A 22,108-nucleotide genomic window follows, 5' to 3' on the forward strand; every position below is an offset into this window, starting at 1 on the left:
GGCTGTGAGTGGGGGTGCACGGGCAGGGCTTTTCAAATGCAGACACTCGGGTGTTGTCTCCACACCAGTGCATTTTGGAATTGAAAAGGTTGAATCCTGTCAAATAATTGATTAGTACCAATTTCCATGAGGTTGTTTTGAACAGAGTGGGTTGTTGGTTGAATTTAATCATTTCTCACACGAGCCTGTGTATATGTGTGTGTGTACATTCTGTGCAGACACCATTGGAATCTGGATTGTGGAACAGATTCCCCAGGGGCTCTGCCCATGTCCCCGTGGGTGCCTTTGTACCTCTCCCTCCTTGGCAGCAGGTGGGCTGCCTCCTCCCTTAGGGGAGCCTCGCCACTCACCGATGGGTGCTGGAGGCGTTCCGCATACTCGGGTTCCGCTGTCCAGCCCCAGTGGGGCCGACTCCACCGTGTGGCTCAGGGCTACTGACATCATTTGCAAAATGAACAAGCAGGCCCCTTATTCAACAATGACTAAGAGTTTTTAAATGGTGACAGCAGATCACTAAACCAAGCATAGGGTCCTTCTGAATGACAGCACAGGCTGCACAGCCCTGGAGACAGCCCTGCTGGGACTCAGGCTTCCTCCACAACCCCCAGAGGGATTGCAGCAAAGGTGCCCTCGTCCCCTCTCCCCCGTCTGACTGTCTCCTTCTGTTCCACGTCCCCACTCTCGTGCCAGTTTTTCCCAGGAACCTCCCTAATGAATCACTTTCAACAAATCCCCCTCCCAGGGTCTGCTTCAGGGGCTCTATGTTAACACAGGGTTCCAGGAGCAGAGCCCAGCTGACACGTCATCCCAGCGATACCCAGCTGCTTCCTGCCCCTGAATTAAACAGTGACAAAGTATCACAAAACATCAGAGACTCAGCATCTTATTTGGTTGTTTTTATTGTTCTGTGGCCTCCTCCCATCTGCTAACATTTAGGCCTCAGCACATCAGGTGGCTAGAACTAGGCATCACACATTAGTAGGCAAGTTCATTTCCATTTTCTGATGGATGAATTTATTCTGGGAACATCTGAGATGGGTATATACCTCCCAGAGCCAGACTTGGGAGAAATCTGTCAAAAATATCAAGATGCTGAGCCTTGTCTTAGAAAGGGGCTTCAGAAATGCTTGCATGGGCAGTGGCTTCTTCCCAGGGCAGAGGTCTTGTGGAGTTGCAGGGCCTTGCTCCCAGGATGGTAAAACAGGGACCCAGAGCTGTTAAGCGGCTCCCACAAAGTCGCCCAACCAGGCTGGGCCAAACTGGGATTGACGGCTAGGTGTCCCGTCTCTAAGCATCTCTGGGGTCTTGCTCTGCTGAGCTGCATGTGAACTTTGAGGGTCAAACTGCTTTTCCCAACTGTTTCCAAGGCTTAGCAGAAAGTGGAGGAGTGTTCTTGCAACCCAGCTGGAAAGGGAGTAACAAGGATCAGGGTGAGCCGCTGCAGGGCAGACCGCAGAGTCACAAATCTTTCATCTCCCTGCCACCACCGCCACCACCAGACACACCAGGAAGATGCCCCTTTCTGAGAAGACCCAGTTCTGAACTCACTGTGACATCTTACAGCATCATCTTGTTTAGTTCCTAACTCCTCCCTTACCATCAGTCCCATTTTGTAGATGAGGAAGCTGAGGCTTGGAAAGCTGGAATTATTTCCTGAAGGTCACACAGTGGTGGAGCAGGAATTGAAATCCAGGCCTAGCTTTCTCCAAAGGCTGTACTTTTTTTTTCTTGGGACAGAGTCTCACTCTGTCACCCAGGCTGGAGTGCAATGGTGCAGACATGGCTCACTGCAGCCTGAACCTCCCTGGGCTCAGGTGATCCTCCCACCACAGCCTCCCAAGTAGCTGGGACCACAGGTGTGCGCCACCATGCCTGGGCAATTTTGTATTTTTTGTAGAGATAGGGTTTCACCATGCTGGCCAGACCAGGCTGGGCTTGAACTCCTGGGATCATACCATACGTCTGCCTTGGCCTCCCAAAATGTTGGGATTACAGGCAGGAGCAGCTGCGCCCAGCCAAAAGCCTCAGCTTCTAAACCATCCTAAACTGCCTCTCAAGGCCTCTTCCTCATCCACTGGCCTCCTCCTTCCCTGTTAGAAGCTCAGTCCTCAGTTGCATCTGACCTACTCCAGGGACGGCTCCTGTCAGCAGCAGGTAATAGACAAGCTGGCGTCAGTCCCTACGGGCTGCAGATTTTCCGGGAGGCCTCTGGAATCTGAAATCTGACATTTGCTTTTCAATGACGTCCTGGGAGGCCGTCACCTGCTTTTAGGGGCTCCTTTTTGCCCTCTGTGGCTATCCAGCATTCACAGGGGCTGGGTTTAGGGGCTGGATTTTCAGGTTTAGGGCTGCAACTCCAAGGTCCTTTGCATGCACCTGCACCTCACCTTTGAGGGCACCTGAGAGCAAGCCTGTGCCTCCCCTGCGCCTCCTCTGGAGTCAGCCTGCCTGCCACCTTCCTGTCTCTACCCCAGTGGCCTTCTTTTGGCTCCCCGAAGCCAGCGTCCCTCCCGCCTTGGTACTTTCACTCTTCCAACTCCCTCCACCTGGGCACCTGTCCTCCTCAGGCAGCACCTTCTCACCTGGGATCTTGGCTCAGACTTCAAACACCACAGGGCCTTCCCTGCCCCCAAATGAAGCAGCCCCTGCCCCAGGCTCTGCCCCTGCCCAGGGACTCTGCCCCACATTGCCTGTTCACTTCTTCACCACACCTGCCTTTCTATTGATTGATCTGTTGGCTTGTGTAGCCTTCCCCTACCAGGATGTGGCCTCCCTGAGAGCAGGGGCTCTGTGCGATTTGTTCACCATGCCACCCTGGCATGAACTACCGCTGAGCAACCAAGAGGCTGGAACCATGACCATCAGATAGTTAGCACCCAACAGAATTGTTTGACAGAAGTGAGAAGAGATAGACAAGGCTTCCTGGAGACATCAAGGCAAAGGAATGGAAAGGAAAGTTGTGACCTAGTCTGGTCTTGGGTTTTGATTCAGAGGGATACAGAATTGCTCCCGCTTCTGATCACACACAAAGTTCTCCTATGTTCCTGCCTTGAAATTGCAGTAGGTCCTCATTCAACATCATGGAGAGCTTATTGGAAACTGCAACTTCAAGCAAAATGACTTACCATATAACGAAAACAATTTTACCATAAGCTAATGGAGATAAACAAGACTTAAGGCCAGGCAGCACCTTGGGAGGTCAAAGTGGGAGGATTGCCTCAGGCCAGGGGTTCAAGACCAGCTTGAGTAACAGTGAGAACTCATCTCTACAAAAAATACAAAAAAAAAAAAAAAAAAAAAAATTCACCAGGCGCGGTGGTGTATGTCTGTAGTCCCAGCTCCTGGGACTAAGGCTGAGGCGGGAGGATGGCTTGAGCCCAGGAGTCTGAGGCTGCAGTGAACAATGATTGTGCCAGTGCACTCCAGCCTGGGTGACAGAGTGAGACCCCATCTCTTAAAAAAATAAACAAGTTAAGCTTCTACAGCATACAGTGCATATAGTACGTCGTTGCATTTAAAGTCAGTTTCCAAGAACCTATTGATGATGCTAGGTGAGGACTTACTGCAGAAGGGAATTTCAAATTGTACCAGTAGGGAAAACGATACTCTCACCCTCCTGCTGCTCAACCTGGTGGTGAAAGCTGCCAGGACACCTGGTTGCCCACATTTACCCTGGCCACCAATCTTGGTCTCCTCCCACTCACCTGCCTGCCGTTGCTTTATTGAAAGTGCCTCTGTTGTCCCCTTCCAGGTTCTGCCACATTCTTTGAGTCACCTTCTGTGAAAAGAACACAGCTCTGTTGGGGCAGATGTATCTATTCCTGCTCTAATGCCCCGAGTGGCTCACCAGCGACTGGCAAATGAAGCCTGGTGACCTGGCCCTCTCCTCCCTCCCCCAGCTGAGGTCACTCAGTCCCCACCTGCGGTGCCTCCTCTCCCTCCCCAGGCCCCCCAGCTGGTGTCACCAGCTCTGTCTATGTTTCTGGGCTCACCTCCCACCACCTCCATGGCTCACCACACACTCCAGCTTTGGGGATGGCCAAATTGCTTCCAACCTCAAGAGCTTCACACACGCCATTCTGCCGCCCACTATTTCTTATTCTTTAGGCTGAGCTTTCATGTCCCCTCCTTGGGAAGCCTTTCCTCACAACCTGGTCTAAGGTGTCTTCATGGCGTCCAGCATGTGATGTCAGGAAGGATTATCACTATTAGACTGTAGAGGAATGAATGGATGAAAGAGCAGGTAGATAGATGAAAGAATAGATGGATATGTGAATGGATGAGTGAGTGGATGGATGGATGAATGGGTGGGCGGATGGATGGATGGATGGTGGGTAGATAGGTGGGTAGATGGCTGGAGGGATGACTGGATGGAGGAAAGAATAGATGGAGAGATGGATGGATGGATGGATGGATGGATGGATGGATGATTAGATGGATGGATGGATGGATGGATGGATGGATGGATGGTGGGTAGACAGGTGGGTAGATGGCTGGAAGGATGACTGGATGGAGGAAAGAATAGATGGAGAGACGATGGATGGATGGATGGATGGATGGATGGATGGATGGATGGATGATTAGATGGATGAATAGAAGAGTGGTATTAGCTATGCTTTCCAGTTCTCTGAATGAAAGTAGCAGAGGCTTAAATATGAGCAGTCCCAGGCTCTGCTCTTCAGCACGAGGTCATGTTTACTACGAGTCCCTCTGTGACCCACACCTCCTTGCCCACCATCAGACCACAGCTCTATTTTATTTCTTAAACCCAGGTCCTACTTTGTTCCCTATATCTCAGCCCTGGGCTTTTATTTTTTTTCTTCACATAAGAAACGTTCATGGCCTTTTTTTTTTTGTGCCCTCTGCAAAAAAGAACAGTTTCTTCTTTTACCTGGATATTCTTTGTAAAGTTTGTGTCGTAGGATTCGACCATCTGGAAAACAAGTGAGAGAAAAAAGCTTCTTTTAGGAGTTTAGAAGGCCAAAGCTGTTTTCATAATAATACTGAGGAATTACTGGTGTTTTTCACTCTCACCATCTCACTAGTGTACAGTGGAATCAGAGGCTACATGAGCATTTTTAATGTCTCAGCTCTAGTTTCTAATATGATAATATCCAGAGCCATCAACCCATAAAGGAAAGCCCTGTGAGATCTCCTTAACATCTTTGAGGGTAAAGCAGTCTTGAGAGCAAAAAGTTTCAGAACGACTGCCTTTGTTTTTTGTTTTTTTCTTTTAGACAAAGTCTCACTCTGTTGCCCAGGCTGGAGTGCAGTGGCATGATCTCAGCTCACTGCAACCTCTGCCTCCTGGGTTCAAGCGATTCTCCTGCTTCAGCCTCCCGAGTAGCTGGGATTACAGGCCTGTGCCACCACGCCCAACCAATTTTGTATTTTTAGTAGAGATGGGGTTTTGCCATGTTGGCCAGGCTAGTCTTGAACTGCGGACCTCAGGTGATCCACCCGCCTCAGCCTCCCAAAGTGCTGGGATTATAGGCGTGAGCTGCCGGGCCCGGCCAAAACCACTGTCTTAACAGATGAACTGGAAGCCAAATTTCAACACCCTGTTGAGTAAATGTCATTACAAAATATGTTCACGGGGGAAGAGATGGCACTCTTTTGAGTCTGTCCAAGAGAAACTCTGATGTCATTACTGCAAATGACAAAGTAGCTTGAGTATGAATCCTCACTCATCCTCTGAGCCTCAGTTTCCTCACCTAAAAATAGGCATAAAATTAGTACCTCTTAAAGTTATTGTGAGAATTAAAAGAAACAATTTCATTTAAAACGTATCTATGTAGTATTAGGAGGAGCCATGTGAAAATGCTATCATTGTGCGTAAAAAGTGGTCAACTGCTGACAATTTCATACATGTCCCATGACTAGCCGTGAGTCCCCACTCCATAACTCCCACTGTTGTATATCGCTGGCCTCTACCCCTTCCTCGGCCCCCACCCCATGGTAGCAGGAAAGCATTCGACAGGAATGTGACCAGGACAGGTGGATGTTTGAATGTGGCAGTCTCTCCCAAATTTAGCTCACTTCTCCATCCTGGGGATCAGCGCTGCCTTCTCCGCTGTAAGGTCAATCAAGCACATATGCGCAGTAGCCAGACATTTTCTTTTTATTTTGTTTTGTGGCCATACTAAAAGTCATCAGGATGTTTGGGACCAGCAGGGACATTGATTGGTCAAGGTGCTAACGCTCCATGGAACCGCTCGGTGGGTCAGTACCTGCTGATCAAAAACTGCAGTAATAACTATTTTCCAAAGCAAATGGCTAGGGTTTTTGCAGGCTGGGGAGCTCCTGGAAACTTTCCTGCTCCCCTTTACCTGGGGATGAATTCTGGCCCATAACACCACAGGAGACAGAGGTAAATGGGGACCCTGGACCCCCTCCTCAGGCCAAATATAATCACTTATAATTTGTTACCAAAAGTGATTATTCATCACTTTTCTCAAATTTCCTCCCACTGAAGGCTAGACGAGCCCCACTTCATTCTTCTGAAGCAGTGTCTTGGGCAGGACAAGGAAGGGCCAGCCCCCACAGCTCAGCTTCTTTATGACCTCAAACCTACTCAGAAAATGCACCGATTTTCCCTGACCCCACTCTCTGAAAAACCAGATTTAGTATACATGTCAATGTTCATTTTCCTCTTGCATAAAACATGCACCCCTCAAATGCCTGGTTCCAGCTGCCAGATGGTCAAACTTGAAGGACTATGGGTACCCACTAGAAGCCTCTCTTAGGGGAGGATGGCATCTTAGGTGTGGGCACAGGGTCTGTCGCTTACTCTCAAATGGTCCAGAAAATACACACATAGATTTTAAGTGGGGAGAGAGCATAAAAGAAAATGTAACGGTAGTTTTTTAACCACTGGTGAATCTGGGTGGCGGGTTCAAGGTACTACTTTTGCAACATTTTTGTTTGTTGCAAACAAAAAGTCTGAAATTATTTCAAATATGCAGTTTTAAAACCTTAAATAAAAAGCTTCTTCCTTGGTAAGGCTGGGACAAGGGGACCACTCTTCCGCTGAGATTTTTGCTCCAGGGAAGTTGCTGGAATTCAAAATGTTTTCAAACGTATATATAATTACCAATAAATTACCAGTAATTATCGCTAAGTGTCAGCCCCCTGAGAACAAGACTAGGGGGAATTGCACTTACATTTCCATTTGGAAGGCTCAGATCATTCCTTTGCGAGGGGAAGCTCACACACACACACACACACACACACACACACACACACAGGCTCTGAGGCTGGTGGACAGGCTTGGAATTCCAGCTCTGAATCTTCTGGGTAAATTCCTGAACTCATACCCTCCATTTCCTAAGACAGGGATGATGGTGGCACACATTCGCTGAGGACCTACTGTGGGCCAGGTGCTATTCTAACACTTCACAGGTGTTTTCTCTCACTCAAGCCCCACAACCACCCCATGAAGTTGTGACTATGGTTACCATCGCCATCTCTATTTTACGGATGAAGGAACTGAGGTTAAGAAAGGTTGGGTGACCTGCTCAAGGCCATGGAGGAAGAAAGTTACAGGCTTTGGATTTCTGTCTGTGGTTCTCAGCCTGCACTCTGAAACCTATGCAGCACTCCCTCCTGGTTCTACTTCTCCTTTTGCAGGCTTGCAGCAAAGTTTAATTTAAAGAGAGCCCTCCAAAGGTGTGTGTTAACAGTAGGCATCATTGGTGTGGTCATCACTGAACGACTGGCTCTCTTTGCTTAGTTAGCTCTGTCTTGAAATGGGAATTTTTTGAATTGGTTTGAACCCTTAAGAACTGGTTTGAGGCCGGGCGCGGTGGCTCAAGCCTGTAATCCCAGCACTTTGGGAGGCCGAGACGGGCGGATCACGAGGTCAGGAGATCGAGACCATCCTGGCTAACAAGGTGAAACCCCGTCTCTACTAAAAAAATACAAAAAACTAGCCAGGCGAGGTGGCGGGCACCTGTAGTCCCAGCTACTCAGGAGACTGAGGCAGGAGAATGCCGTAAACCCGGGAGGCAGAGCTTGCAGTGAGCCAAGATCTGGCCACTGCACTCTAGCCTGGGCGGCAGAGCGAGACTCCGTCTCAAAAAAAAAAAAAGAACTGGTTTGACTTGGTTTGACCTTGGTCTTAGACATCACAGGGCTGAATGAAAAGATCAGGGGATGAAAAAGACAAGTGCCCAAGGCATTCCTATTATGCTGTCAGTATTAAAATGGTGGCATAGTCCAACGAGCTCGTAAATCACCCCACAGCTCTCTTTTGGAAAAGACTATCCCTTCCACACTCCAGCAGCCTCAGACAGGCTGGCAGGCCCTTGGGGTTTCACATCCAAAGGACCACACACCCCACCCACCCACGGCGGGATCGAGTGGATAGAGACAAGCAGTGATGAAACAGTGAAGGTTGTGTTCTGTGCTTGTGAAGTGATGGACACTCTACATGGATTAACTCACTCCTCAAAGAGCCCCGTGAAGTACCGCAAGTATTATGAACCCATTTTACAGATAAGGCAAATGAGGCCTGAAAAGGTTATGTTATTTGCTGCCCACAGCAGTAAGGGGCTGAGTAGCTGTGGGAGCCCAGGCTATCTGGCTGGAGAAGTCACCCTATAACCCCAAACAAAGTCCTGCAAATAGCAAGTGGGACGTAGAGGAAACCGAAAAGGCATCTCTTTATTTCAAAGCCTTCTGTAGATAATTTCTTCAAAGTTCAGGATTCCAGGATTCTCATCACTTTATCTGCAATGATAATGACATCAAATGCATGACTGATTTTATGTCTATGCCTTTCTTGAAACACTTCAGAGAAATACATTCTCAAATCAGAAAAAAAAAAAAAAAGAGGTTTTGCCAGATCATGCACCCTCCAGTATGCTTTTGGCAAACAGAATCACTGTAATTACCACCAATCTTGTCTGAGGGTCCTGTCCTTAGCTATTGGGGATATGAGATGCAGAAGTGGAGACAGGGGCCCCTGGGTGTGGTCTCAGTCGGATTGACCTTGACTTTGACAAGGTGAACCCGGCCATCCTGAAGCCCCGGATTCCTGGCTCGCCACACAGTTCATCCAAACTCCATGCCATAAAGCACACTGGAGTCTTTCAAGTTGATTGCCTTGCGTGGGGTTCGAGAAGGTTTTAGATACCACCAGGAATCACTGTGCCATTGTTCTTTCTTTTCTTAGGAAAATTATGCCAATGAAAGCAACACCATTCACTCATCTATTTATTGCCTTTGTGTCCAAAGACAAACCCAAGTTAAGTCAAACTGAACAGCCCTGGCAGCAGTTCTGGGAAGTTAAGGATTCTCAGATAGTTCTAATTCTATGCAGTTTGAAAACAGATACAGATGCTCCTTTAAAATAGACACAGATGCTTCTTGACTTACAATGGAGTTATGTACTGATAAGCCCCCTGCAAGCTGAACATATCTTAAGTCAAACTGCATCGAACACAATTAACCTACCGAACACCATAGCTTAGCCGAGCCTACCTTAAATGTGCTCAGAACACTTACATTCGCCTAGAGTTGGGCAAAGTCATCTAACACAAAGTCTATTTTATAATAAAATACTGAATGTCTCATGTAATTGATTGATTACCATACTGAAAGTGAAAAACAGAATGGTTCAATGGGAACTTGAAGTACAGTTTCTACTGAATGCATGTTGCTTCTGCACCAGCGTAAAGTCTAACCATCATATGTTGACCATCGTAAGTCGGGGCCCATCTACACATACGTGGATATAAAATATCCAGTGTTTACTGACCACCTACTATTCCTTAGGGCTGCTCCGACAGCTCTGCACTTATGATTTCAGTTATGCCCCCCCACAAGCATGAAGTAGCCCCATTTTACAGATGAGAAAACTGAGGCTCAGTGATAGGAAGAAATTAACCCCAGTGTCACCCAGCTGGGAGGTGCAGAGCTGGGGTTTGCAACCAGTCTGCTGGTTCAAGAGCTTCTGTCACATGCTGGTGTGGCAGGGAAAGGGTAGGGGCCATGAAAGAAGGAGCCAGGCAGGGGGAAGATGTAAGAAGCTCTCGGTCAGGCTCAGGAGCCGGGGCTGCTTCCCGGGGCAGGTCGTCCGTGGGGGTGAGAGGCACTTACAGGGAGAAGGGGACAGGGGCAGGGGACAGCGGCAGGGGCCAGGATCAGGGCGGGGGTGCCACACTCACCTGCTTGTCGGCGCTGCTTGACGCACTGCCCACGGTTAGGGATGCCTTCGGCCACGTCACCTGGGCTCAGGATGTGGCACTCATAGCCCGAGGGACAGAGCAGCGGTTCGGCCCCATCCTCCGTGGTGCTGCATGCCTCTGCTGTGGGAGGGACACACGCTGGGGTCTAGAGGGCAGACCCCTGGGACGGGTGCAGGAACGCAGCTCGCCCAGAGAGACGGCCTCGCCTCTGTACCCCAGTTCCAGGCTAGGCCCTGGGTCTCCGTTGCAGGGCAGAGCACACACCAAACACGCACAGCAAACACAGGCAGTCCAAGCTCACCTGATCCCAAACATACTCTCACAGACTCAGCAGTATCCATATGATTTATGTTCACCCATACACCTGAAACACACACTTACCCCTACAGTTGCACGGCACCACACATTTTACACAGCATGTCAGACACACAAATACACACAGACATATATTACATGTTCATCCCCACACACAAATCCTGTACACACATTATCCACACCACGTACACCACACATTCACCACATGTGTACACACTCACAATACAGCACCACACTTTTGCAAGCATGTGCACACACACACACACACACAAATATTCAGCCATAGCCACAAGGACAGCCACACAGTTGCACACACAGCTGCACACTCTGTGTCTAGCTGGACACACACAACACACAGATGGGTGTGGAGTCAGAAGCACAGCCACGGGTGTGCAAGGGTTCCCGCTCTCACCTCCTAGGCCTCCAGGCTCCCGGCATGTATGCTCTTCCTTCCAGAAACTGCCCTCTGCCTCCTGGTACCTCCCCCACCCCCAGGGAGGCCTCATCATTAGACAGCCGTGAACCCCCTATAATTCTAGGAATTTGAAAACCAACCCTAAATGCCCTCCCCTTCAATTCGCCATCCAGGAGGAGGCCTCACTCTTGGGGAGAGTCGAAGCCCTTATTCTGTCCTGGGCTTTGATTCTGGCCGAGCCCCCAGCCATCAACCCGTCCGCACTGGGGTGGGGAGGATCAAAGACGGCTAAGTGTTTAGCCGAAGGGCCCGTGCATGGGGGACAGCCAGCCTGGTGCTGCCAGCTTTCTGGAAGCAGCTGAGAAGGAAGGATCGAGGCTTGGACGTAGGGTCTGGGCTTTACCCGGCAGGTACCTTGCAACACCTCCTCAGGGCCATCCAGGAGCCAGCCATTGCCACCAAGCCATCGAGGTTTCGGCTGCACCAGCCAGTCTAAGACTAACACAATACAGGGTCAGATCAAGGCCCTCCTCAGGCAGCTGAGAAATGCCCAGGCTTGGAGGGTGGGGGTGCCCCCATTTCATGATAGCACAGTCTCCCCGTGGAAGAAATAACCATGGTTCCTGGCACACCTTCACCCCTTGCTTTTAGTGATAGAACCTTTCACTGTGGGCTGGGCACTGGGCCTCCACGCTGGGGACTAGCCTTCCCTGCCTCCCTTGCAGCTATGTGTGGCCATGTGACAGGGTTCTGGCCACAAGGATGTGAGCAGCAGTGACCATGCAACTTCCCATCTTGCCCTCCGATTAGGGGCTCTCTGCTCCCCTCCCTCCCTCTTTTCCTTCCTGCAGGCTGGGAGCCATCCTGACCATGTGGACAAGGACATCACTCAGACTGCAGAGTGGCAAGAAGGAAGGAAGCTGGGTCCCTAGATGGCTCTGTGAGCAAAGCTACCTGCCTGCTGCAGTGTCGACCTCCACACTAACAGCTGAGAGAAGCAAACGCCTCACAGGCTGGGTCTCTGTATTTATGGGTTTTTTTGTTGCAGCAGCATAGCCTGTTCTCTAACTAACACTTTATTTTTTTAACTTTTAGGTTCGGGGTTACACACGTGCAGGTTTGTTGCACGGATAAATTGCATGTCGCTGAAGTTTGGTGTATGGGTGAAGTTTGGTGCACAGGTGATCCCGTTACCCAGGTATAACCAATACATTTTTAACAGAAAGAGTCATCCACACAGTTTATGGGAAGGCCTTCAAAAGGCAGGGGTCAAAAAGTCAAACGCCTCTAGGGGACAGGTAGATGACATTCAACAGGAAAGCAGATCAGGCAGGGCCACGGCAAAGCAGAGAGTGCCTCCTGCCTGGATGAATCAGCTGCTGGTTAGCCCTGACCAGTCATTTCCAATGCTCTCAGACTGTTTGCTTTTCTTTTTTTTTTTCTTACTGTAAGTTCTTATTCTATTTATTTATTTACTTATTATTTATTTATTTGGAGACAGAGTCTCGCTCTGTCACCCAGGCTGGAGGGTAGTGGCACGATCTCAGCTTATTGCAACCTCCGCCTCCTGGGTTCAAGCAGTTCTCCTGTCTCAGTCTCCCGAGTAGCTGGGATTACAGGCATATGCCACCACACCTGGCTAATTTTTGTATTTTTAGCAGAGATGGGGTTTCGCCATGTTGCCCAGGCTGGTCTCAAACTCCTGGCCTCAAGAGTTCCACCCCCTTCAGCCTCCCAAAGTGCTGGGATAACAGGAGCGAGCCACTGCTCCCAGACTGTAAGTCTGTATTTATTTATTTATTTATTTATTTATTTATTTATTTATTTATTATTCTGAGACAATGTTTCACTGTTGTCGCCCAGACTGGAGTGCAATCGTGCAATCTCGGCTCATTGCAACCTCTGCCTCCCAGGTTCAAGCAATTTTCCTGTCTCAGTCTCCCAAGTAGCTGGGATTACAGGCGTACACCACCATGCCCAGCTAATTTTTGTATTTTTAGTAGAGATGGGGTTTTGCCATGTTGGCCAGGGTGGTCCAAAACTCCTGACCTCAGGTGATCCACCCACCTCAGCCTCCCAAAGTGATGGGATTACAGGCGTGAGCCACCGCACCCGGCCAATTTTAAAATAGAAATCTTCTGGTTTTTAAGTGTTGACAAGTAATTTTAAAACTTTTTTATTAATGATTATTATTATTATTATTCTGTAGAGATAGGGCGTCTCCCTATGTTGCCCAGGCTGGTCCCGAACTCCTGGCCTCGCATGATCCTCCTGCTTTGGCCTCCCAAAGTGCTGGGATTACAGGTGTGAGCCACCATGCCTGGGCAGAAAACTTTAAGCACGTTGGAGATCAAAACGGTTCTGGGATCACATTTGCTTGTGACCTCTGCATTTGTTTGACTCCAAAATAAGACAAAAATAAAATTACTAGTATTTATCTTGATAAAGAGAAGAGAAAAATGATTATCTAGCATCTTTTAAAGTACATTGATGGGTACTGGTAAAATGCTCGTTGGCTTTTCTGTAAAGGAGCACTCGCTGATTATGACAGTGGAAGTTGGAACAGCGGAGAAAGGAGCCAGCAGTCTGTGACCTCCGAAACGCGAATGACATGATGGTTCTGCGGCCTCTATGCCCAACCTTTCGGTTCTTCCCTCCTTCCCCCGACTACATCGGACCATGTGTTAGGAAACATTTTCAGGTAAGAAACGCAGTAATATGTGCTGTTTGTATTCTCTTTCGCCTTGATCAAAGGCTTCTGAGCAGCAGGGAAATAAGCAAAACTTGGTCCGGGCTCCCCATCGCTCTAGTTGAAGACCCTTAAAGGCCTGGTGGCCCCGGGGTCTCAGCTCTTCATGCCCTCACTGGAACTACCTGGGATCACCTCCCAAATAAATGACCTGGGCCCAAGTCCTTGTCTCTGGGTCTGCTTTGGACGGACCCAAATCCAGATGGCAATGAAGCAGTAAGGTGCCTGGAATAGGGCCTGCTGTGCTCCACGCCATCTTACGTTAGACCAGTGGTTCTCAACGCAGAGCAATTTTGTTCCCCAGGAGGCATTTAGGAAAGATTAGAGACCGTTTTGGTTGTCTGGCATCTAGCAGGGAGGGGCCAGGGAAGCCGCTGCCCATCCTACAGTGTACAGGACAGTGCCCCCCTCCCCTTCCCAGCAAGCAGAATCATCCAACCCCAAATGTCAATATGCCAAGATTGTGAAATCTGGCGTTAGATAGCGTTGTTAGATAGATTGCTTTTCCTGCTGGCCAGTGAATGAATGAATGAGTCAATATTTATTGAGTACTATGTGCCCGGAGACCATTTTAGACGCTGGGGTTACAGCAGTGAATGAAACAGACAAACTCCCTGCCCTGTGGGGCTGACCTTCAAGTGGCGAGAAAACGGTCAATGAACAAACCAGTAAAACACAGTCTTCCAGATTATGCTACAGAGAACAATTAAACAGCGACGGAGGGTTAAAAAATGGCCAAGGAAGGGTTGTCATTTAGAGAGGGAAATCTTTCCTGAGAAGCGGCCTTTGGAAATAGGTCTAAAGGAGGCAAGGAAGTGAGCCATGGGGTATCTGGGGGAGGATATTCCTGGTAATGAAGGACCCCACATGTGGGCCCAGGTGCCAGGGCAGGGGCCCCCATTCCCACACTCACGGCCTAAGGCAATGAACACTTCTCTACAGTCAAACAACTGGATAGAAACTGCAGTTCTGCCTGCTGTGTGACCTTGGGCAAATGATTCAGCTTCTCTGAGCTTCAATTGTGGCATAGGGCTGATAACAGTCATCTATCTCATCAAGCCGTGTGAGCATGAATTGAGATGATGCATGAAAAGGCTATTGGGAATGCCATGTACAGTTGTGTCACCTGTGCACTGCTCAAAAGCACCTGGTCTAGGCAGGAAGCAAGGTTAGAATCCCTATGCCAGGTCACATTCCAGAGGAAGGGGCACCCACCCAGAGAGGAGTGCCTTTATGTGCTTGTCCACCATAAGGCGCAACATTTAGTTTTTCTTATGAAGGCTGAGTAGGAGGCTGCCTGGCCTGGAGCAGTGGCCAGGTCCTGCCCAGAGGCAGTACTGAAACAGTCCCTGTCTGTTTTGATAAGCATTATAAGACTGTAATTGTGAGCATGATTAAGTGTGCCGAGTCCCCCGTCATCGCTGTGGCCTCACCCCAAAGGAAACAAAGTGAGGTCATTCTTGCCATCTCCAACTCTCCTCTCGGCCTTGGGAGGAGGGGCTGGGCTACTTCTTGAGCTGACTTCCCTAATTAAGGCCCATGGGAACCCACAGCCTCTCACCGAAGGTACAGTCCAAACAGCTGTTGTTATCACCCTGAGCAGAGCTGAGGGTGGAGAAAACTTCCTTGCCCCAAATCCTACCCACTTAGGGGCACATTCTCTCCACCCAAGGGCACATTTTCCGCAGGAAATAGCTACTTGTCCACCCTACCCCCCACTTACTGTCCCCCATAGGGTCACCTCCTTCCCTTCCCAAACCTTCTTTCCAAAAGGGATCTGAAACTCCGTCCTGCCAATGACGACTCCCTGAACATTGTTTCTCCCCAAGAGGTTGGTGTCCTGATTCAACACACATCTCATTATCCTCTCCCAGCCCCGTGCAGCACTGAGCACTTCCGAGTGGCAGCTCCACCGTGAGCTGCACGTTGTCCCTTCCCTTTCCCTTTCCTTCCCCTTTTTTCTTTTCTTTTCTCTCTTTTTTTTTTTTTTTTTTTTTTTTTTTTGACACAGAGTCTCACTCTGTTATCTTGGAGTGCAATGGCACAACCTTGGCTCATTGCAACCTCCGCTCCTGGGTTCAAGTGATTCTCCTGCCTCAGTCTCCCAAGTAGCTGGAATTATAGGCTCCTGACACCATGCCCAGCTAATTTTTGTATTTTTAGTAGAGACGGGGTTTCACCATATTGCCCAGGCTGGTCTTGAACTCCTGACCTCAGGTAATCCACCCGTTTCACAGGAGAGGAGACTTAAGAAAGTCACAGCTGGCCAGTGGATCTGAAGCCAAGCACCCGCTCCTCTCTGGGGCACACCCCATCTGGATTGCTAAGCACCCGGGGTCTCCACCTCAAATACCCCAGGACCAGGCATGAGAAGTGTGGCAGGCCTGGTGGGGTGAGTGGGAAGCTAGAGGACACCTCCTCATCCAGGGGCACCTGAGGTTCCAGCTGGTGGCAGCCGATATTTTAAGGAAAAACCTCGAATTTGGATCTTTTAAATGAGAAATTCCACTGCACCCCCATCCTCCTATCAGCGGGCATTTTCCCAGGAATGGGTGTCTGCTGGACTGTGGCTCCCTGGAGGCATGTGGGGTCCCTGACCCCACCCCATTTTCATACGAAGTGGTATTTTCTATGGAAGGGCGTCTCCCACAACGCAGGTCCCCAAGGGCAGTGGGACACACAGCAAGTGCACAGCAGCGTCACCCCTGCTCAAGGAGCGCCCATCCCAGTTCACAGGTGCGCAGTGGAGGCGCCAGGGACCCACCCAGGTGGCACAGCTTAAAGCTCAGTTCCTCTTTCCTCTCCCCAGAGTCAGGCTCTCTCCCACCCGGACAGCTCTGTTTACCTGTTCTTCTCCCTCAGGCCCCTCCCTCGGGCCCAGGACCTACCTGGCGGGGGCGGCATGGCCTCTAGGCAGGCGTAGGCACATCCGTTGTAGCAGCAGCGCCGGTGCCGCGGGCACTCCGAGTCAGCCTGGCAGCGCACGGCCTGGCAGGCGCCAGGGGGCATCGTCCGCGGGGGCGGCGGGCAGCGGTCGGCTCGGGGCTGCCGGGAGAAGCCGGGCGCGCCCACCTCCTCGGCCTGCGGGGAGAGGGCGGTGTCAGCAACTCTGGGAGAGTCCCGGCCCGCCCGGAGGGTGCACGGGGAGGGCCAGTGCGCAGGGCCTCTCTGAGGCTGCGTTTCCTCGGGTGAGAAACAGCAAGCAGGCAGAGGCTCCGGGGGTCAGCGATACCATGGTTCTCTTTATAACAGCCCGCACGAAATAACTGAAAGCCCAGAGCAAAAGGATAAGCGAATCTTGGTGTGTTCGCTGGAGGACAATTACTTAAGTATCTGCCCTGTGTGAGAGATAGATTATATATAATACATAATATATATGGTATATATGTATACATATATGTATACATATATGTATACATACATGATTAAATCCATGCAACAACTTCGAAACATCTCAGAAAATAATGAAAAGATAAAAGCCAGATCAAAAGAGAACACCACAGTGGGATTTCACTTATATTTATAGTTCAAAAACAGGCCAAGATGATGTCTGGCATAAGAGGTCAGGAATCTGGTGGACAGTGACTGGCTGGGGACACGTGGTCTAGGGGCTGGCTCTGTTCTATTTCTTGGCCTGGGGACTGGTTACATGGTGTGTTTATTTTGTGGGAATTCGTGGAGCTGAACACTAGGATTTATGTGCTTTGAAGTATTATTTTTGTTTGTTTGTTTTGTTTTTGAGATGGAGTTTCACTCTTGTTGCCCAGGCTGGAGTGCAATGGCGTGATCTCGGTTCACCACAATCTCCACCTCCCAGGTTCAAGCGATTCTCCTGCCTCAGCCTCCTGAATAGCTGGGATTACAGGCATGAGCCACCACACCTGGCTAATTTTGTATTTTTAGTAGAGACAGGGTTTCTGTATGTTGGTCAGGCTGGTCTTGACCTCCTGACCTCAGGTAATCCACCCACCTCGGCTTCCCAAAGTGCTGGGATTACAGGTTTAAGCCACCATGCCCGGCCTGAAGTATTATGTTGTAATAAAAAGTTCAAAAATAAGATATAGGGGCCAGGCACTGTGGCACACACGCCTATAATCCCAGCACTTTCGGAGGTCGAGGTGGGTGAATCTCTTGAGCTCAGAAGTTTGAGACCAGCCTGGCCAACATAGCGAAACCCTTTCTCTGCTAAAAAACAAACAAACAAAAATTAGTCGTGACATGCTCATTCACTCCCATAGTCCTAGGTACTTGGGAGGCTGAGGCAGGAGGATGGCTTGATCCCAGGAGGTCAAGGCTGCAGTGAGCCGTGATCACACCACTGCACTCCAGCCTGGGCAATAGAATGAGACCCTGTCTCAAAAAAAAAAAAGAAAAGAAAAGAAAAGAAAAAAAGATATAGTACTGTGCTTAACATACAGGAATATGGGTGAGTGACCAATAAGATCAATATTTTAAAGGTAAGACTGAGAAAGTTTAAACGACCAGGCAAACTGCCCTGGGTCCCCTGACACCAGACCCCATCCACGCCAGTAACACTGTTCTGCTTCTGTGAAAATGGGGTGTGTGGTGGGCAGGTTGTGCACATTCGCACACACACACAGAGTTAGATACAGGATAGATTACTTGGAAAAAAAACCACCTTGGCTTGCCCTGCCTCTTGGCCTCTGCCTAAACTGTTCCCTTCATCTAAAATGCTTCGCCTACTTAACTCCCCACAAATCCTCCCCCAACATATTCAAAATCTGGCCCGCTTGTGCTGGCCAAGTACATAGGGCATATCTGCAAATTGGAATAGTATACAGCCATGAAAACCTGCCCTTAAGGTGTTGGCAAAAAACGAAATAAGACTCAATGTGCCACATATGAAAGATTGCCAGGATGTGGTGGCTGATGAAGAAAGCCACAGTTCGGAACAGTGTGTAGGTTCTGCCCCATCTGTGTTTTCAAAAATGCACACAGATGTAATATGTATATATTGGCATAGGCTTAGAACGTTTTTGGAAGGATACACAAGATCACACAAGAAACCATTATGAAAGCTGCCTCTGGAGAGAAGAATAGGGTGTAAAGCTGAGAGAGATTTCTTCCTATTGTATACTCTTCTGCACTGGTTCAATATCTTTTTACCATGTACACATTACTTTTTCAATTTAAAGATGGTCTCCATACAGAGTGAGAGCACATCGTCCAAGCCCCTGCTCAATCTAGACTTGACTCACAGAACCTCACAAAGCTACTGAAGCTGCTTTGATGACAGTGTGGGCGCCGTCACCTCCTGGCCTTTGCCCAGGCTGCGTCCTCTGCCGAATACCCATTCCTTCAGGTCTTCAGAGGGACCATTCCCCCAGACTCAAATCAGTGCTTACAGCTGGGATGTGCTTCCTTAACACCAGCCCTCCCAGGCCAGGGGTAGAGCCACGCCCCTCCCCTCCCCCTCCTGCCCACTTCTGTGTCCCACACCCGTCCTCCCTTGTCACTCTTGCTCCGTAACCCTCGAGTCTCCTGTGTCTCCTCGTGCACATACAGTTGGCTGAATAAAAGTCCCCAAAGACACCAGGCCCTACTCCCTGGAATCCTAAATGCAAAAGAAAAAGGGTCTTTGCAGACGTGATTAGGTTAAGGAGCCTGACATAGGGAGATAATCCTGCATTTTCTGGGTGGGTCCTAAATCCCATCACAAGTGTCTGCGAAAAGGGGAGCAGAGGGAGATTACACACGCACACACACACATGCACACACACGCATGCACACACACATGCACATGCACACACACATGCACATGCACACACATGAAAGTCATGTGAAGAGGGAGGCAGAGATGGCGTCTACAGACCAAGGAATGACCATCATCGCCAGCAGCCACTGGAAGAGGGATTGGCAAGGAAGGAATCTCTGGAGTGGGGGGCGCGGCTCTGCTGACCTCTTGATCTCAGTCCAGTGAAACTGATGCTGAACTTCTGGCCCCTGGAACCATGAGACAATTCATTTCTGTTGGTTTAACCGCCCCTCCCACCCCAGTTTGTGGTCATTTGTAACAGCAGCCCCTGGAAACTTGGTATCTGTCCCTCTGCCAGGCACATTCTGTAAATGAATGCCACCCCAGGCCCAAGTCCCCATCAGTGCCTCCACAGTGGCCTCATCCCTGGCTCGCTGCCTCCAAAGCCATCCATTCTCCAAACTGCAGCCCAAAGAGACTTTATGAAAGGCACCTGTGGATTCGGTCACCTCTGTGCTCCAAGCCCCCAGAGGCTTCCCAGTACTCTCAGGACAAAGTCCCAGCTCCCCACTTGACCTCCGAGCCCTGTGCCAACCAGGTACATGTTACTTTTTCAATTTGATAACTTAGATATAGGATATACTGGCCTCATCTCATCGCCCCAACCCTCCTGTCCTTATACACCAGCAAACTGCCCTTCCTCCTCCCCACGCCCTCCAAGCACATTCCTCTCTTCAAACCGTTTCCTCCAACTGAGCTTGTCTCATCCAGCAGAGCAGAGGGGCAACCAGAGTGGGCTCTGCAGCCAACGGGCTTGGTTCAAATCCCGGTTCTAGGGCTTAAATCCTCTCTGCCACTCACTTGCTGTGTGACTGTGGGCAAGCATCAGTTTCCCCCTATAGAACTTCCCTCCTGGGGTACCCTGAGTCTACACCCAGGCTGGCGTCTATGCCCAGGATGGCATCTACACCAAGGACGCTGTCTATACCCAGGCTGGTGTCTAGCACAGTGCCACTGATCTTCATCGCCACATGCTGGTCCTCTGCCTGGAAGGCTTCCCATCCGCTTCTACTGGCCAAACCACCCTTCGGTCCTCAGCTTAAACGGCCTTCTGAGGGCAGCTTTCCCCAGACTCGTCAGGATGTTTCTAGTATGATCCTTCTTCATTTTTAGGCCCTCGCCACCCCACACTGAGAGCAGAGGCTGTGTCTCTCCCTGCCTGGCTGGGGCGGAGCGCAGTCCTGCGTCCCTATCTGGGTAGCTGCAAACTGCACGCGGTGCTGCCAATGCCCTGCAGGGGGCAGCAGGTCCCCGGGAACAGGTCCTGGCCTGTTGCCCCTGGGAACCGGTGGGATCACCAAGGCCAGAGGTTTTCAGCTGCCCCCAGGGAGCCTCAGGGCCTGAGACTGAGGGCATGAGGGGTGGAGAGCAGGAATGGCCAAGCAGGAGGGGGGCCTGTGCGGCAGGAAAGCCTGGGGAGGGCTTCACCCAAAGAACCCCTCTTTTCACTCTTGTAGACATTGGCTGTTAAATTCACGAAAACTGAAAATGACCACTAAGCTGGTATTTGGTGGATATGGAGACGAGGCCTTAAGGAGGTGAGTGGTTTTCCCCAAAGACAGAAGGGAGACCAGAGCATGGATCAGTCCTTTTATCACCCCCTTCTCCGCCCAATCTCCCTCACCCCTGTAACCATCACTAATAACTTTCCAGTCGCAGCAGGTGTATAATCCCATGCCATTAGCTCTTAGTTCACTCGCTGTGGAATTAACTAAATTGGACCCATGATGGGGTCCGCTATTTTTAATCCTCATCTAAGATGACAGCCGCCCCAGCCTCCTTCGGAGGGTGGTTAAGAATGCACCGTACGTCGTCGAGAGGGAGCGGCTTACTTTTCTGCCCAGCTTATTTTTCCATCAAGCCTCATTTATGAAATTTAATGGAACCGGGTGATCAGAAGCAAAACACTTTTCAGCCACCTCAAATGCCTCCCAGTCCCGTGACTTCCTTAATGGCAGCCCCAGACGGGATCAATTTTAGATGCGCCCCTGTCTCAGAGGAAAATTCAAATGTCGTTTCTCAGAATTTGGAGAGAACGAAGAGATAAGCGCCTGAGAAGCCCCATCTTATTTACTGAGTTATTTACTGCGTGGCTGAAACAACAGATGGTCGTGAGTGATAAAGCACTGATTTCACTGAGAGGTCCAGATTAAAGGATTACATGTTTTGAAAAATATTTCATGTCACGCAAGGTGACACTCAAAGAGGGTTCTAAACAAAGGGTATTTTCTGGAGTTCTGAGAAAGAACTTTTACTCAGAGAAACAAACAGCTTACCCTCCAATTTATTCCTGGCCCCCAAGGGTTAAAGGAGTCAACAGCCAAGGTTCTTGGCCTAGAGGTTGGACTGCAATTGGCGTTCGTGACCTCCTCCACGTCTCTGACGTCTCTTCCAGCACTCCCCTCCTGACTCATTCTCTCCAGCCACCCAGTCCCACCTCTGGGCCTTTGCACTGGCTCTTTCCCCACCCACCCACCATATCTGCCTGGCTCTCACCTCCTCGGGGTCTGCTCACACAGCCCTCTCTTCCTCCTCTCCCTGTTGGTGGAGCTTCACACCCCTCATCACTCTTCGGTGGACTGTGTATTTAGGAACTCATTGGTTTGCTGTTTTTCTCCCTCCTAGGGACAGGAACTTGGTTTTGTTCTGACCTGTGTCCCTGG

General features: G+C 49.9%; 1 protein-coding gene across 3 annotated transcripts in view; it reads right to left on the minus strand.

The window, feature by feature from the left end:
- Window positions 1-878: 878 nt before the first annotated feature.
- WFDC1 (WAP four-disulfide core domain 1) overlaps window positions 879-22,108 on the minus strand; it is a 34,102-nt gene continuing 12,872 nt past the window's right edge. Inside the window, exons 2-7 of one of the 3 annotated variants that reach the window (XM_017860835.1) lie at window positions 16,558-16,750; window positions 11,335-11,418; window positions 10,170-10,310; window positions 4,892-4,933; window positions 3,705-3,778; window positions 879-1,404 (exon numbers count right to left, since the gene is read on the minus strand). In XM_017860835.1, coding sequence (XP_017716324.1) covers window positions 3,720-3,778; window positions 4,892-4,933; window positions 10,170-10,310; window positions 11,335-11,418; window positions 16,558-16,750 — 519 coding nt within the window. In that variant the 3' untranslated portion in view covers window positions 879-1,404; window positions 3,705-3,719. Of the gene's footprint in view, window positions 1,405-3,704; window positions 3,779-4,891; window positions 4,934-8,075; window positions 8,731-10,169; window positions 10,311-11,334; window positions 11,419-16,557; window positions 16,751-22,108 lie in introns of those variants that run through there. The other 2 variants (XM_017860852.1, XM_017860843.1) reach the window with 2 other exon arrangements.

The sequence above is a fragment of the Rhinopithecus bieti genome, unplaced genomic scaffold (assembly GCF_001698545.2).
Source record: "Rhinopithecus bieti isolate Rb0 unplaced genomic scaffold, ASM169854v2 scaffold_1618, whole genome shotgun sequence".
In the NCBI taxonomy this organism is placed as follows: Eukaryota; Metazoa; Chordata; class Mammalia; order Primates; family Cercopithecidae; genus Rhinopithecus; species Rhinopithecus bieti.